Source organism: Anolis carolinensis, chromosome 4 (genome assembly GCF_035594765.1).
Source record: "Anolis carolinensis isolate JA03-04 chromosome 4, rAnoCar3.1.pri, whole genome shotgun sequence".
NCBI classification, from domain to species: Eukaryota; Metazoa; Chordata; class Lepidosauria; order Squamata; family Dactyloidae; genus Anolis; species Anolis carolinensis.
Window position 1 is genome coordinate 211,292,722 of NC_085844.1, and position 16,316 is coordinate 211,309,037.

Sequence of the window (16,316 nt, forward strand, 5' to 3'; positions counted from 1 at the left end):
ATTTGTAAAATGGACTATCCTTTTCTGTCTAGGCCCCCCCTTTGGAGTCAGCCCAGATAATGAAAAAGTATCAAACTATCCTTTTAAAGTAGGTTTGTGCACGAAGGTGGGGTGGGGAGAGTGTTTGATCCATGTAGAACAGGCATGGGCAAACGTGCCTTGGGGCCACATTGTGAGCCTGACCCAGAGGGTCAGGCCAGGAAGGAGAGGGCCTGTGAGAGGATGGGGGCGGGGCCCGGGTCATCCTCAGGTTGTTCTTCTGGCATAAGGATGGGGCTGCTTGCCCCATCCTTATGCCAGGAGGAAAACAAGACATGCAGCAACTGCCCTGATCCTCCCCCCCCCCCCAATATTTGGGCTGTCCTCTTGGCATTATGCCAGGAGGAGGGAGAGATATGCAGTGACTGCGAGTTCTCCAGAGGACTCTCAGCTGCTGTGTGCTGTCCTTCCCTGTCCTTCCTGCATAAGGATGCGGTGGGCTACCGTGTCCTTATGCTGAGAGGACAGGGAAAATTAGGAGGGCCGGAGGTAAGCATCCAGGAGGCCGCATCCGGCCCCCAGACCTTAGTTTGCCCATGCCTGATGTAGAATAATTGTATAGTGACCCTACATGTGAGAAACAGACCTGAGATGTAGTTCTATTTCAAGCATTTACCCAGCTTAAAACTGTGGTTATCATCACCATCTCTTTTTGCCCTCTGATTATTTTTGGCACTAATGTTTTGGCTATAATAGCTCTATCTTTCTGTACAGACATTCGGCATATTTCATGAAAAGAAGTTAATTTTTGTTGAGTACTTATAGAGGGCCTGGTGTGTTGCTTTATTCCATATTTAAATGCTTAATTTTGTACAACTGCCTGGTCCGTTTCAAGGCAATTTTCTTTATATGTTTTTGGCAGTTTGCTGATCAGGCACTTACAAAGTGAGAAATGTGGAAGGTTGCCTAGAAGCCACACAGAGAGCTGCTGTAGAAAGTGCAACCCTTTCTGAATGTGTTACTGGGTTCCCTAGGAAACGAAACTAATTTAGCTCTGCCTACTTGCTGCAAAGTTTAGTTGGTTGTGTTGGTAGGAATCTGCATACTGGAGTTAATCCATGGTTAGGTTCAGAACGCTCCTAGCGTTCAGTTGCAGTGGACATACACCTGTCATACGCATACTACTTTTTAATTACTTTGCAAGTATTGCTTTTAATTTGAAATGACTTCAGAAAAAATGAATGTTGAAGTCTGAGATTTTGTTCAATTCAGTTATAAACAACATTCTGTGGAGCTCCTTCACAGCTTTCTATGAAATGAATCAGCTGAGTAACAGGTCTTCAATAAGCTTGCAAATGCAACCAAAATTACTAATTTGTTTCCCTTCTTTTCCGGGTTATCTTAATGTTAAGCAACTGTCCCATGCATCCATAATTCTTTTAAAAAGCATGGATATATAAATGCATTTAAAGAATGTACAGTACCCCCCAAAACATTTGCGAGTTTCTCTTTCACAGATTTGATAATTTGCTATTTTGTAGCTGCTGCTTAACTAATGCTTCAATTCCTTTGCTACCCCTTTCGCTGTCATTTTATGTCCTGCCAACAGTGCCAGCCTCTTAGTCCATTTACTACCTTCCTAGCACAAAGAGGTCAAAAGGAGAAGAATAGGCAAGAAAGCAGTTTAAACTCTGGATGAGTGTAGGAATTTCTTCACACGAGGCTAAAACAGCATCGTTTTGCTGCTTTTGGCTGGGCCTGGACGGGGACTGCCGAGCGTCATCAGATGATGGTTGGTAGGCCCTGCCCACATTCCTCCCAAACTGGAGGGAAGCATCAAAAGGCACTTCCTCCACCACCACGGGCAGGAAAGTGCGTTTTGGGTAGCTCCAATGGAGCTACTGGCACTTTCCCCTCCTTTTCCCCGTATGATGGTGGAAAGGGTGGCGGGGCAATGCGCATTGCCACCCTTTCACCGCCCTGAGTTCCTTGCGAGATATAGGGCTATATAGAAATAAAGATGATGATGATGATTATTATTATTATTTCTCCCATCTGATAAGGGAAGAAGGGAGGGAAGTGTGATGGAGAAGGAGGGAGAGCGTGCAGGGTGCCACAAGCCACCTTGTGCACCTTTACTTTCACCAGTGACTACTAGAGTCTGCAACTTAAGTAAAATGATAGGGTATGAACTACTGTTTCTTCAAAAAAATGTACAGTATCACCTTTATAATATCTTCAAATAAGTGTTTCTTCCCTCTTAAAGGGGTTATCTGACTAGAGAAGATGGTCTTAGGTGACTCACATGGAAATTCAGAATCCCTACATGTGGATAATCCCATGTTAGGAATTGGGGGGGGGGGCAGGGTTCAGCCTGTACTGGACAAGTGAATGAGGGAGGCTTTCACTTTCACATTTTGGTTTTTGATCAGATTCATTGGTCTGAACCCTCAGCCAAACATGACCATGGGAACCTGATTCTGTGTTATCAACAATTGAGTCACCATAAGAGTGGTCTTAGGATTGGGCTACATGATTATAAATTGCAGTATTAACTGAAACAGGTATTTTACAGAATCTACTGTTCTCACTATCATGAAGAGATTAACTATTCCAGGAATTCTGCAGTGCTGTTATGTTCTGAAATTGAATGCAAGAAGTATGCACTGTCAGGTAGCTTTGAGTATGTTTCAGTCATCTGACTTAAATATAAACTTTTTGTTTAATTTATATTTGCATAAACCATTTAGGTACTGTTTCTCAAGCTACATACTGTCAGTCACTAATAAGTCATTTCGAGTGTATTGTTCTACCAGAATGAATACGTTTTTTTCTCTTTTCTAGACAATAAATTCCCTCCCAACCTTTTCCCTAGAAAACATATAAGGAGAAAATTAGAGAAAGTGCAGTTTTAGTAAGAAGGGCCACAGGGCCAAATTTAAAGATTTAAGTCTGTACAAATACAACCTGCTGCTGAAGTTAGATTTAAGCTTCCCAAAACTGCATTACACTTCAAATAAGCCTTTTTTTCTGGAGATAGAAAAATCTAAGGTTCCTAAGCTCAATCATCCATATTCTGTGAAAGGTAGAGAGAATTTCTACTACATTTTGTTATGGATGTCCTGCAATTCAGTAAACTATAAACTCCTGCTTTTTAATGTAGCATCTATGTTACATTATATATTTTAACTATAAAATTCGTTCTTTATTATACAAATTTTGGTTTAAACTAAGGCAAGAGCCTCAGAGTTCATAAGTCTTTAAGAGGGAGAATCAGTTGTTTCTGCAGAAGGAGGTACTGCATCATCCACCTTGTGAATGTCAACAAATGTGGATAGAGATAATTTCATAGATATAATATACGTGGGCTTTCAAAAATCTTAGAACAAAGCCCCTCACCAAAGGGTTCTGATTAACTTTAGGAGGCAAGAGAATTGATTTCGCAATCAGTAATTAGCTGCACAGAGAGTAAATGAAATACAGTAGAGTTCTGGTTAACCGACACTCCGTATTACTTGAGGCGCTGCTGGGGACGCCCCTCCCTCTCCCTCTCCTTCTCTCGAGTTCCTTCTTGGGGCAGCCCGAGGAAGGGAGCAAAGGGAGCTTGAGAGAAGGAGAGGGAGAGGGAGGAGGAAGCGCCCCATGAGTGTTGCTGCCCAGCAATGCTTGCGGGGTGCTTCCCAAGGGGCGAGGGCTCGCCGAGGGATGTCCCTCAGCAAGTCCTTGGCCCAGGGAAGCACCCCGCAATCGCTGCTGCCTAGCAACGCTCACGGGGTGCTTCCTAAGGTGTGAGGGCTCACCTCACAGGAGGGATAATAGGGCCTCCCTATTATCTGAGCAGTTCCAGTTATCCGAGATTGGGCCCGCCTCTTTATCTCGGAAAACCGGAACTCTACTGTACTATGATTGTAAAAAGCAGGAAGTAAATTATGCAACAGTTTCAAATGGGATTGGCCTTATTTAACTGAGTAAAGAATTGAAATTGCATACTGAGATAATGCAAGAGAAGCTTCTTGCTTTAAAACCTCATGGAAACATCTCACTTGCCTCTATGAATATAGAAAAACCGCTAGTGTGACTGGTGAAGCTGTTATGTTGTTGTGCATGTTAAAATACTTTTCTGTCAAGAAAATCTTTGCGTTCTGGTCTACTGGGAATTCTACCATGTGCTTTTCTCTTCAAGTTACTGCCATAGATTTAATTTATTACATGTGTTCCTTGTGCATATATTCTATTAACATTGAAGGGTAATCAAGTTAACGTGTAATGTGGTTCTTCCTCTGACTCCCTTCCATTCCCTTGCTCTCTCATATTTATTTTTTGTAATCAAAGTCACTTCATTAAACCAGCCAGATAACTTTGCAGTACTGTGCATAAATCGTTGTTGTGTACAGTACAACTAAATGGGTTTCCCATGACTGATAGGGAATTCAGTTGTCTCCAGAGCCATAATCCATTGCTCTGTGCACATCTACATGGAAGTAATTCAGCTTGATATATGTTTGGCCATGAATAGGCCTGTGCAGACTTATCTGTCAACAGTGTAACCACCTTGAAAACATATGTTTCAATTTCTGCACAGGAACAGTCCACATATATCACTATTTAGTATTACTGTATTCAATGAAATGATAAAGTCATGCCTCCTGGTGAAAGGTCTATGATTTCAAATCACAAGATTTGTTTGTTTTGTTTTTTAAGGTCACCCAGATGCTAATACCCAAGACTCCTCTTTTGGCCACGTAGAATGATGTTATTTCATGTCTACTTTTGTTCCTGCCTTGGAAGTTTTTTTTACCCATATCTGTGGTCTTTCTCTCCAGGCATAGATCTTGATCAGGCCAGAAAAGCAGAAGAGCAACAAATGCTGCAAGATGCACGGCAATGGCTAAATAGAGGGAAAATTGAAGATAGAAGGCAGCCCAGAACTGGTGCTGCCGCTCTCCATGTAGCTGCAGCTAAGGGCTACTATGAGGTGATGAGGTATTGATCCCTTTCATTGTTTGCTTGGGTATCTTGCTATTTTCGAAATTGATGCTTTAGTTATTGAGCACTTCCAAGTTTTTAGGTGGAATTTTCAAGAAGTGGTGTTCCGGGGCTATGGTTATTGTGATTTTTAAGACAATATTTTATTGCTTTCTCTTAGCATAATCAAGTAAGGCTATAGTTCCCTTTGAGCATAGCAGCCTTGGTGAGATCTGTTACTCACACACTGAAAATTTACATGCTACTTTAATTTATCCAAGAAAAAAATGATAGAGAAAAAAGAAATGCTCTATGTGAAGAATGAAGAAAGATGGAATTAGGGAGAATTTGAAAAATTAAAGAGTATAGAATTGTTGTTATTATTATATTTATATTTATACAGCACTTTATTTCCCCTGAAAGGGACTCAAATATAGTTTTTATGCCAAGGCATGTATTAAAGATCTGAAGTTTAGTTCCGAGCATTTCTAAACAGAAGAATCTATAGCATTAGGTTAAAGCTTTCATTCTGTAATACTGAATGGCTAATGCATTGGAGAATGTTATTGTCACAGCCTCTGCTTTTTCTCCATAGGTTTCCCTCTGTCTGGCAGTTTGTTAGAATATAATCTGTGTTTTCAGACTCAGATATCTTCAAGTTTTTGCTTTGTAAGAGTCTAGTCACTCTCATCACCTGCATTATATAGAGGTTTTAAATGTTTGTCTTAAATCTGACACCTATTCACTGCCATGGGCTGTTTGCTTTATCATACTAGTCTCAGGGCATTTTGTTTTGTTTTTCTGAAGTGGCTGTTTATAATGACTGTTAGCTTGGAAGACTGACTTGCTGCCATTTTCGCTCATTTGTTTTCCTCAGACTCTTGATCCAAGCTGGGTTTGATGTAAATGTTCAGGATAATGATGGCTGGACTCCACTTCATGCTGCTGCACATTGGGGAGTGAAGGAAGCTTGCTCTATACTGGCTGAAGCGCTCTGTGACATGGACATTAGGAACAAGCTGGTCAGTGGGTTTAGAATAGTAACATACGGTAATAACAAAAATGCATAAACTAACAAATGAAACCTCTCAGTTCTTTTATGGGCAGCTTTCTTTTAGAAATTCTGTTTCTTGGCAAGCATAAACTGCTAAATAATTACATATATCTAATTCTTGCCTATGGCTCAGCTTTATTCAGTAGCTAGGAAGATGCATTATGCTAATTATTTACTTGTCAGCTGAGTGGCTGAAATATTGTTGAAACAAGCATTGTTCAAAATGGTAGTCTGCATTAAGTCTACTTCTGTTTTCACTATAGAAGGTTTCTTAAGGCCAAAAATGTAGTGATAACACTCTTTATCCTAAACTCTCTGTTAGCATACTAGTCACAGATAACAACTATAAATGTTGGTGTATATTTTGAGTTAGCCTTAGTATATTACAGTTCCTGTTACTTAGTTTATGTATGTATATATTTTATGTATAAGGAGCAGGTTAGTGGATAGAACAGTGTGGTTTAGTTTCCAGCATGTTACACTAATGTGCTGTTTAATTTGCAGATACAAGTTGTATATAGTACATTTGACTTTGGTCTGTTAATTAATAATTAATTAAGTGTCAATTCCCAAACTTGTTTTTCAGTTAGTTATGAGAGGTTTTGCTTGAGAAATAGACTATCCACAACCCTCATGGCCAATTGTAGTGCATTTTATATCAGGCTTGCCCAGATACAACAACAAATGTAGCCAGCTTCTATCTGAGACAGTGAAGTGTGATTGCATCCCTCACATTTTAAGAGGTTTTGGTATTGGTTTACAAAGCCCTATATACCAAATACCAAAAAAATTACCTTTACTGATAAATCCCGTTTTGCTTCTTGATATCAGTAGAGGTGGTCCATGTGATGGTGCTATCAACAAACTTAGCTCACAGGGTGACAATTGTATCAGCAGAAATCCTCTCAGTGGTTGCTCTCTCTTACAAATGGGATTCTGTTGTCTCCCACACAAAACAAATGACTTGTCAATGTTTTCCTAAATATTTCTGTTTTATAAGATATTTGGTCATTAGTCCTTCTCAATAACATATTTGTATTCATAGTTATTTCTGCTTTTCACCTTTTCAACCATTCATCTGTGGAGTTTTAATTATATTTTATGATGTGTGCATATTTACATGATTCCTATATATTTCTGTGAGTTTCCTCTGGCTTCTAAAAGGAGGATCAGGATATAAGAACAGCATACATACCAACAAATTATATTGGGAGATTGGAGGTGAGGGGATGAATTGGTAGAACAAAGGGAAAGGATTGAGTTTTCTATTCGTATCGGTCTGATATAAAAACCCCACTTTTGTTGCTACTTCTGTAGCATGTTTTACATAGGAACTTACATTTCAAAATACTTTTGATTTTTCCCTGTATGTGTGAAGTGTGATACATATTCATCATTTTATTTTCACCTTCCTATATTTAGCTGATCTAATGACAATTCAGTCTGCATACAAAAAAAACTTAATTGGCAATTTAAAAGATTTTCAAAGAAAATTGCTTTTAAGTTTTTTTGAGATATTGGAAGTTTGGACTTATATTTCATAAATTTGAGTGCTCTTCCCTTTATAGCATGAAATGCTTTCAAGTATAATGTCCCTGTTTTCTCATTGCTCATGCCATCAGGGTCAGACACCATTTGATGTTGCTGACGAAGGACTGGTTGAACACTTAGAAATGCTGCAGAAAAAACAAAATATGGTAAGTTCTAAGACATTCCTTTCAAATAGTTGAGATTTGCAGACATTTCTGACATCATTCCTCAATTACTGGAATAAAATTAAGTACCAGCCTTCTTATGGTTGCTCATAATATATTAAATATCCCACATATACAAGTACTAACGTAACACAAATTATTATAATGGCAGGAAATATCTTTTACATATAATAGAGAAATCCATTATATGAACTCCATTCATGGAAGAAAAGCTGGGATGTAAGCTATTGAGCTGAGTTATCTGAATTCTTAGATGAAGCTTCAATATTTATTCAGTTTTTTTGAAATGTTACTAAATGAATGTTTTAAAAATTAGAAGTTGTGGAGGTCAGTTCTATAGTTTCTCCAGCAGGGGTAGGCATGCTGTGAAATGAAGTGTACACAAGGTAGAATTGTAATGATCACTAAAGCTTCCTTTTAGAGTTGTTAATATTTGTCAAATCACCTTTACAGCAGTTACAGGTAATCCTTGCTGAATCCTGGGTTATCTTTTCCCCACCAGGATGTCATGCTTTGTCTATAGTTTTTATTTCTCTCTTTATAAAATAGACCATTGTAATTAACAACAATGAGGAAAATCTTTTTATCTGATATGTACCAGAGTATTTACCTACTGTATAAACCTACATTAGTGTTTTTGTTATTAACAAGGAGCATAGAGGTTCTAATCATGTCACCTTTCCATTGTGATAAATCTTTTTAGGCTTAGGACCTTTTGATATGTTACTGCATTTGGCAACCTTAAACTATACCGTTATACAATGAACTAAAACATTAAACAGTCATAAAATACAATATACAAAGTTTAAAACAATGCAAAGTGCTTATGCCATTCATCCAGCAGACCTTATACATGAGCCTTAATTCAGACCGCGTCAAAGCCAACACATACTCATTCTTCAAATGCCTGTGTACACAGCCAGGTCTTCAGGTTTTTTTTTCTGAACCCCAGAAGGGATGGAGCCTGCCAAATGTCACTGTTAGAATCTGTTGTCTGCCAGTATGTTATCTGCTTCCTACTTAACTATCTGGTGGATCCTTAGAAAACCTTATGAATTGAAAGGACAAATTTAACACGGAAAGATAAAATAATTTTCTCAAATTAATAATGTAGGCAATGGTATACTGTATTATTAACTACAGTAGAGTCTCACTTATCCAACACTCGCTTATCCAACATTCTGGATTATCCAACGCATTTTTGTAGTCAACGTTTTCAATACTTCATGATATTTTGATGCTGAATTCGTAAATACAGTAATTACTACATAGCATTACTGCGTATTGAACTACTTTTTCTGTCAATTTTTTTGTATAACATGATGTTTCGGTTCTTAATTTGTAAAATCATAACCTAATTTGATGTTTAATAGGCTTTTCTTTAATCCGTCCTTATTATCCAACATATTCACTTATCCAACATTCTGCCGGCCCGTTTATGTTGGATAAGTGAGACTCTACTGTATTTGATATTTCCTAAATATCAATCCTTGCAATATTACAAAGTTGAAAGAGGTTAGCATATATAAGCATGGTTTCATAAAAATATTAGATTATAAAGCCTTTATAGAGATACCTAAAATCCTATGATATTCTGCTTCTTAACAGGCTGACTTTTTTTTGGTATGAGAGTTTGGCAGTTTTTCTGATGGGGGAAAATATGACACTGCTGGTTCACAACTCAATGTGTACTGTTTTTGAAACTGAAAAAGACATGCCTGGTGAGATTATTGCTTCCTTAGCTCATCCTACTGTCACTAGCTTTCTGTAGGTTATGTCCTTTTCTGAATACTTGGAGAACCCTTATCTTGCCTTAGAATCATAGAATAGTAGAGTTGGAAGAGACCTCATGGGCCATCCAGTCCAACCCCCTGCCAAGAAGCAGGAAATCGCATTCAAAGCACCCCCGACAGATGGCCATCCAGCCTCTGCTTAAAAGCCTCCAAGGAAGGAGCCTCCACCACAGCCCGGGGGAGAGAGTTCCACTGTCGAACAGCCCTCACAGTGAGGAAGTTCTTCCTGATGTTCAGGTGGAATCTCCTTTCCTGTAGTTTGAAGCCATTGTTCCGTGTCCTAGTCTGCAGGGCAGCAGAAAACAAGCTTGCTCCCTCCTCCCTATGACTTCCCTTCACGTATTTGTACATGGCTATCATGTCTCCTCTCAGCCTTCTCTTCTGCAGGCTAAACATGCCAAGCTCTTTAAGCCGCTCCTCATAGGGCTTGTTCTCCAGACCCTTAATCATTTTAGTCGCCCTCCTCTGGACGCTTTCCAGCTTGTCAACATCTCCCTTCAACTGTGGTGCCCAAAATTGGACACAGTATTCCAGTTGTGGTCTGACCAAGGCAGAATAGAGGGGGAGCAGGACTTCCCTGGATCTAGACGCTATTCCCCTATTGATGCAGGCCAGAATCCCGTTGGCTTTTTTAGCTGCTGCATCACATTGTTGGCTCATGTTTAACTTGTTGTCCACGAGGACTCCAAGGTCTTTTTCGCACACACTGCTGTCAAGCCAGGCGTCCCCCATTCTGTATCTTTGATTTCCATTTTTTCTGCCGAAATGAAGTATCTTGCATTTGTCCCTGTTGAACTTCATTTTGTTAGTTTCGGCCCATCTCTCTAGTCTGTCAAGATCATTTTGAATTCTGCTCCTGTCTTCTGGAGTGTTAGCTATCCCTCCCAGTTTTGTGTCATCTGCAAACTTGATGATCGTGCCTTCTAACCCTTCGTCTAAGTCGTTAATAAAGATGTTGAACAGAACCGGGCCCAGGACGGAGCCCTGCGGCACTCCACTTGTCACTTCTTTCCATGATGAAGATGACGCATTGGTGAGCACCCTTTGGGTTCGTTCGCTTAGCCAATTGCAGATCCACCTAACCGTAGTTTTGTCTAGCCCACATTTTACTAGTTTATTTGCCAGAAGGTCGTGGGGGACTTTGTCGAAGGCCTTACTGAAATCCAGGTAGGCTACATCCACAGCATTCCCTGTATCGACCCAACTCGTAACTCTATCGAAAAAAGAGATCAGATTAGTCTGGCATGACTTGTTTTTGGTAAATCCGTGTTGACTATTAGCAATGACCGCATTTGTTTCTAAGTGTTCGCAGACCACTTCCTTGATGATCTTTTCCAGAATCTTGCCTGGTATCGATGTGAGGCTGACCGGACGGTAATTGTTTGGGTCGTTCTTTTTTCCCTTCTTGAAGATAGGGACCACATTCGCCCTCCTCCAATCTGCTGGGACTTCTCCCGTTCTCCAAGAACTCTCGAAGATAATTGCTAGTGGTTCTGAAATAACTTCCGCTAATTCCTTCAATACTCTTGGATGTAGCTGATCTGGCCCTGGGGACTTGAATTCGTTTAGAGAGGCCAGGTGTTCCTTGGCTTGAAGAGTGTGATTTAGGTGACAGGTCTAGTTTGCAATAGTAGTGTCTCTGGTCTGGTCAGGTGTCCATATCCGTGCCTTATTCTTTATACTCAAGATCAAACACAGATATATATATATATATATATATATATATATATATATATATATAAATAAAAGAGTGATGGAATCACGGCAGCGGACAAAACAACAAAACTAAACACCCCACAACCTCGAAAGTTGACAGCACAACCCCTCATCCACTCCTCTAGGTCGATACAACAAAAAGAAAAGAAAAATAAAGTCCTAATTAGAGGGAGAGGAATAATTGTTTTTATCCAATTGCTGCCAGTTAGAAGGCTAAGCTCCGCCCACTTGGTCTCCTAGCAAACCACTCAGCCCAGGGGACAGGCAGAGTTAGGCCTCACTTAGGCCTCTTCCACAGATTATCTAATTTGCACTGGATTATATGGCAGTGTAGACTCAAGACCCTTCCACACAGCTATATAACCCATTTATAATCTTATATTATCTGCTTTACACTGGATTATCTTACCTCCACACTGCCATATAATCCACTTCAGTGTGCATTTTATACAGCTGTGAAGAAGGGGCCTCATATAATCCAGTTCTAAGCAGAAAATATAAGATTATAAATATACAGTAGAGTCTCATCCAACATAAACAGGCCAGCAGAACATTAGATAAGTGAATATGTTGGATAATAAGAAGGGATTCAGGAAAAGCCAATTGAACATCAAATTAGGTAATGATATACAAATTAAGCACCAAACATCATGTTATACAACAAATTTGACAGAAAAAGTAGTTCCATGTGCAGTAATGCTATGTAGTAATTACTGTATTTACAAATTTACCACCAAAATATCACAATGAATTTAAAACACTGACTACAAAAACATTGATTACTAAAAGGCAGACTGCGTTGGATAATCCAGAACATTGGATTAGTGAATGTTGGATAAGTGAGATTCTACTTTAATAACAAATAATTATTGTGATAGAATAATACAGAACAATATAATCTCTAAAACCAGGACAGTAAATAAAGAGCAACACTCTGAAAGCAGGGCAATTGGAAATTCCACAAAGGAAACAATCAGGGCCAGCTAACACCTCCCAAGAAAGGATTCTTCCAGCAAGGAAGCTGAGAAGGGAGTGAAGCAGTGTGTATTACCAAAGTCATTATTATTACTATCATTACTATTATTATTATTATTATTATTATTATTATTATTATTATTATTATTATTATTGTGTTGCTGTGAACCGTGAAAATGAATACAATCTGGCTCCAAGTATTCAAAAACACTAAAATCAGAATATATAAAAATTACTGTGCTATAATAAAACAGAACAATACAATCCCTAAAATCAGAACACTAAATAAAGAACAACACTCTGAAAACAGGGGAATTCCACACAGGAAACAATCAGGGCCAGCTAACACCTCCCAACAAAGTATTCCCATCACCAAAGTCTGGCAAATCCTCTGTTTTCTCAGGGCCACAAACAGTAGAAGCACCTTAAATTTCACAAACAACACCACTCTGAAAACAAGGGAATTCCAGATAGGAAACAATCAGGGCCAGCTAACACCTCCCAACAAAAAATTCACTCGGGGAGGAAACAGCCAGGCTTTAAAGCTGCAAGGCCATTACATACTAATCATTTTCCCTAATTGCGGCATTCATGCTTGCCTCCAACAGACAAAAAAAACAAAACAACAACAATCAGAAATATTGTATATTCACAACCTTTAGGAAATAATATCCCCTGATGGTGCAGCGTGTTAAAGCGCTGAGCTCCTGAACTTCTGGACCGAAAGGTCACAGGTTTGAATTGGAGGATCGGAGAGAGCCCCCACTGTTAGCCCCAGCTTCTGCCAACCCAGAAGTTCAAAAACATGCAAATGTGAGTGCATCAATAGGTACCGCTCCGGTGGGAATGTAACGGTGCTCCATGCAGTCATCCCACATGACCTTGGAGGAGTCTACGGACAACGCCGGCTCTTCAGCTTAGAAATTTAGATGAGCACCAACCCCCAGAGTCAGACACGACGGGACTTAATGTCAGGGGAAACCTTTACCCTTTACCTTAACTACCACCAATTCCTCAATACTTTATTTCCCATTCCACCATACTTTGCCACAGCAACGCGTGGCTGGGCACAGCTAGTTATATTATATTATCTAATTATTTGTAGCATGGTTGTAAAATAATATCTAACTCAGTTGTGATCAGAAGATGTTACTGGTGGTCCATTAGGTCAGATTGAGATTCTGAAGTGGTTTCAAAACTGAAATATATATAACACTGTGTTATTTCCTTCCTACCTACCTAACTGTCCTACAGGCCTCTCAAAACTCTTTCGCATTGTAGTCTAGAACTTCAGAAGATATCCTAACTTTCTCAATTTTTTTTTCAAACTATTTTTTTCACTAGAAGCCAAAATTGTTAAACTGGGGCTGTCGTGTTTTGGACATATCACGAGACAGCATAACTTAATCAAAAAGAATAAAATGGAAGGCAGACCTTAAAAAAGGGAGAGAACATTATGGATGAATTACATCATTAAAGGAAGTTAAGGACCAGAGCTGTTGATAACAAGGGCTCTTGGAGATTTCATATTCCATAGTCTCATTGTGAGCCGAATATGACATTTTGGTAATAAAAACAACAAAATAATTTCTCCAGTTTTAGAATAATAACAACATTTTGCTTCAGTTTGTCTTCAGGAAGGTTTTATAATTTGAAAAAGAAACTATTGGATTAAGATGTAGCATGTGCCTAGTAACTACTTGAATATTATTCAGTTCTTGGTTTGATGCAAACATGTGTCCATGTTAAATTTATAAGTCTTATGAAAATACTTATTAGGCTGAACCCTGGTCCATTTCTACTGGCTGGATATTTGTAGACCCCCATATCTGTTTTTTCACGCCCCGCAAAAATGGGCGGGTAGCTGGATGGCCATTTTCATACCATAGCCAGAAAATACAGCTAGATCCAGCCCATTGGTGGCAATGGGGGAGGGTTCCCCGGGCTCCCCTTTCCATCATTTTAGGCAATGGCATTGTTTGTACTTATATCCTTCATTAAGACCTGGATTAAAAAGCATCAGAGCTGAGATACCACTCTTTCTGCGATCCTTTACCCTTCGGTATGTAGAGGAGACCTGGGTTTAATGCTTCGTTAAAACTGTTTCTACTCTAGAGGAGACAGGCACTGAAGGTGCACACACACTCTCCCTGCATGCAGCTTTTCAAGGCATTTTAAGGAAACTTCCCAGGGAAGGAGGATTAATTATCTGGATCTAATCTGCCCTGGGCTTCCTTTAAGAAGCCATCTCTTTTCTCTTGATTTGCACTGCAGGCCCTGCCTGGAGTGGTGCCTGCCTTTTTCCCCCTCATGCCTTTCTGCTTCAGATTTAATGCTTCCTTAAAGCTGTTTATAGTTCCTACTCTAGAGGAGAGGTAACTAGGTGGTAGTAGTTTTCTGAGAATGAGGCTTTTCTTTTTGTTTGCTGGGAGTATTATTATTATTATTAATAATAATAATAATAATATTATTAATAATCTTTTAGAAGTGTTCTTTGAAGGAGGGGAAGGGAGGAGAAAAAGAAGCTAAAAGGATGACTCTCCAAGCCCCCAAACATACGCATGCACCTCACCCACCCATTCCGCATGTTCCCAACTTCCAGTCAGTCCCACTAAATAAAAAGAATCAAGAAAATAAATGAAAACCAAAAAGCCAAAAAAATACACTGAAGCCAGGACACAACTGTGATGTTGAACATGGGAGGAGGAGCTGTGATCAGCTGCCACATGGTCCCTTTACAGATGGGAAAAGGGCTGGGCCCTTGCTGTTACACCCATCTGGTAGAGCCGAAGAAGCCAGTAAAACGCTTAAAAACGAAGTAAAACGCCTAAAATGGATCTGCACACAAGCCTAGTACTTATATGCATTGTTCATAGATGCAATATTCTGTTAAATTAATGATTGACTTATCTCTCAATATTGAAAGTGCTGCATGAGGCAACAGCAGATAAGCCTGGGCCTAGGCTTAAAATAAGAAAGTGGCAGTAGGACAAGGAGAAGGCAAAGGAAAATTAGCTAGGGGAAGCCTTGGGGGAAGAAAACATTTAATGAGTTACAGATCTTAGATTTTCTGACTACCCTGTGAATTTATTAAGACCCAACAGAAGTAACTATCCCATACCAAAGAAAATAAATGTAATGCTTCTGTAATCCAAATCTGTTTTGTCTGGGTTTTTTTTTTAGTTCAGATCTAGTCCTGATTTGCAACAATGTCTTTTAAAACACTGAATATTTCTTATTGTTCAGTTGCCTGAGTTCCCATCATCACATTTTTCCAAAAGATGGAAGTCATCTCCCTGAGAAAAACAGGGCCCCTCGGGATGGGTGTCCTTCAATAGCTTTCTTTAAAAATTACTTTTTGGTTTGTTTTTAGTTTGCTCTTGCACTCCTTATGCCTTCCATTCAATCTTTCTGAATTTCACAGTGTCAGGGTGCTTCAAGCCAAATGCTGTTTCCATATTGATGGTAGTGGGCACTGTATTTGTTTCTAGAAAATACCTTTTATCTACAGAGCTCTACAGAGAGCTCTGTAGGTATGGCTGCATGTCTGTATATGGCAATAAGACCACAATCTTTTCCCTTTGGAACATTCCTGTAACACTCGGATTTCAAAAGCAGTTTGTCATAGGATGTTGAAGTTCATGTGTACTTTTGTCCGCCTCTCCCTGTCTTTTAAAATAAAAAAGCTAAGTGGACCTCTATCACATACTGTTCCGTTGTATGTAGCATTGCCTTATAACATTTTAGTCATATTCTTTACCATTACCTTATCTGAGAGTTACTAAGTAGTTAAGCATGGTGCAATTCTACCATTTTTATGAACTGCAGTTGCTGGCTTGCTGGTTTTTCAAAATAACTTTCCAATTATGTTTTTGACAGCTTCGAAGTGAAGAGACAAGAAGCAAGCTAATTGAAGCTAATATGAATGGTAAACTTCAAAGTGGACTTTTCAAGAAGTAAGATTCTCAATCCCAAAGTACATAATAGCACTTGTTTTGATTCATATTAATGTGGAAGTGCAAATACAGGCATATTAGAGAATGTGACTTCTATTTAGCTTCTAAAGGCCAGGCAAAAAGCTAAATTGACATGAAACAGTGGGATCAGTTGTCCTGTAAT

At 39.2% G+C, this 16,316-nt stretch overlaps 1 protein-coding gene across 10 annotated transcripts in view; it reads left to right on the forward strand.

Moving 5' to 3' along the window:
• Positions 1-16,316, forward strand: part of ppp1r12b (protein phosphatase 1 regulatory subunit 12B) — a 183,920-nt gene that overhangs the window by 44,352 nt on the left and 123,252 nt on the right. For all 10 annotated transcript variants that reach the window (XM_008109880.3, XM_008109884.3, XM_008109886.3 and 7 more), the window contains 4 exons: positions 4,803-4,962; positions 5,822-5,966; positions 7,621-7,695; positions 16,077-16,153. In XM_008109880.3, coding sequence (XP_008108087.2) covers positions 4,803-4,962; positions 5,822-5,966; positions 7,621-7,695; positions 16,077-16,153 — 457 coding nt within the window. The remainder of the gene's footprint in view (positions 1-4,802; positions 4,963-5,821; positions 5,967-7,620; positions 7,696-16,076; positions 16,154-16,316) is intronic.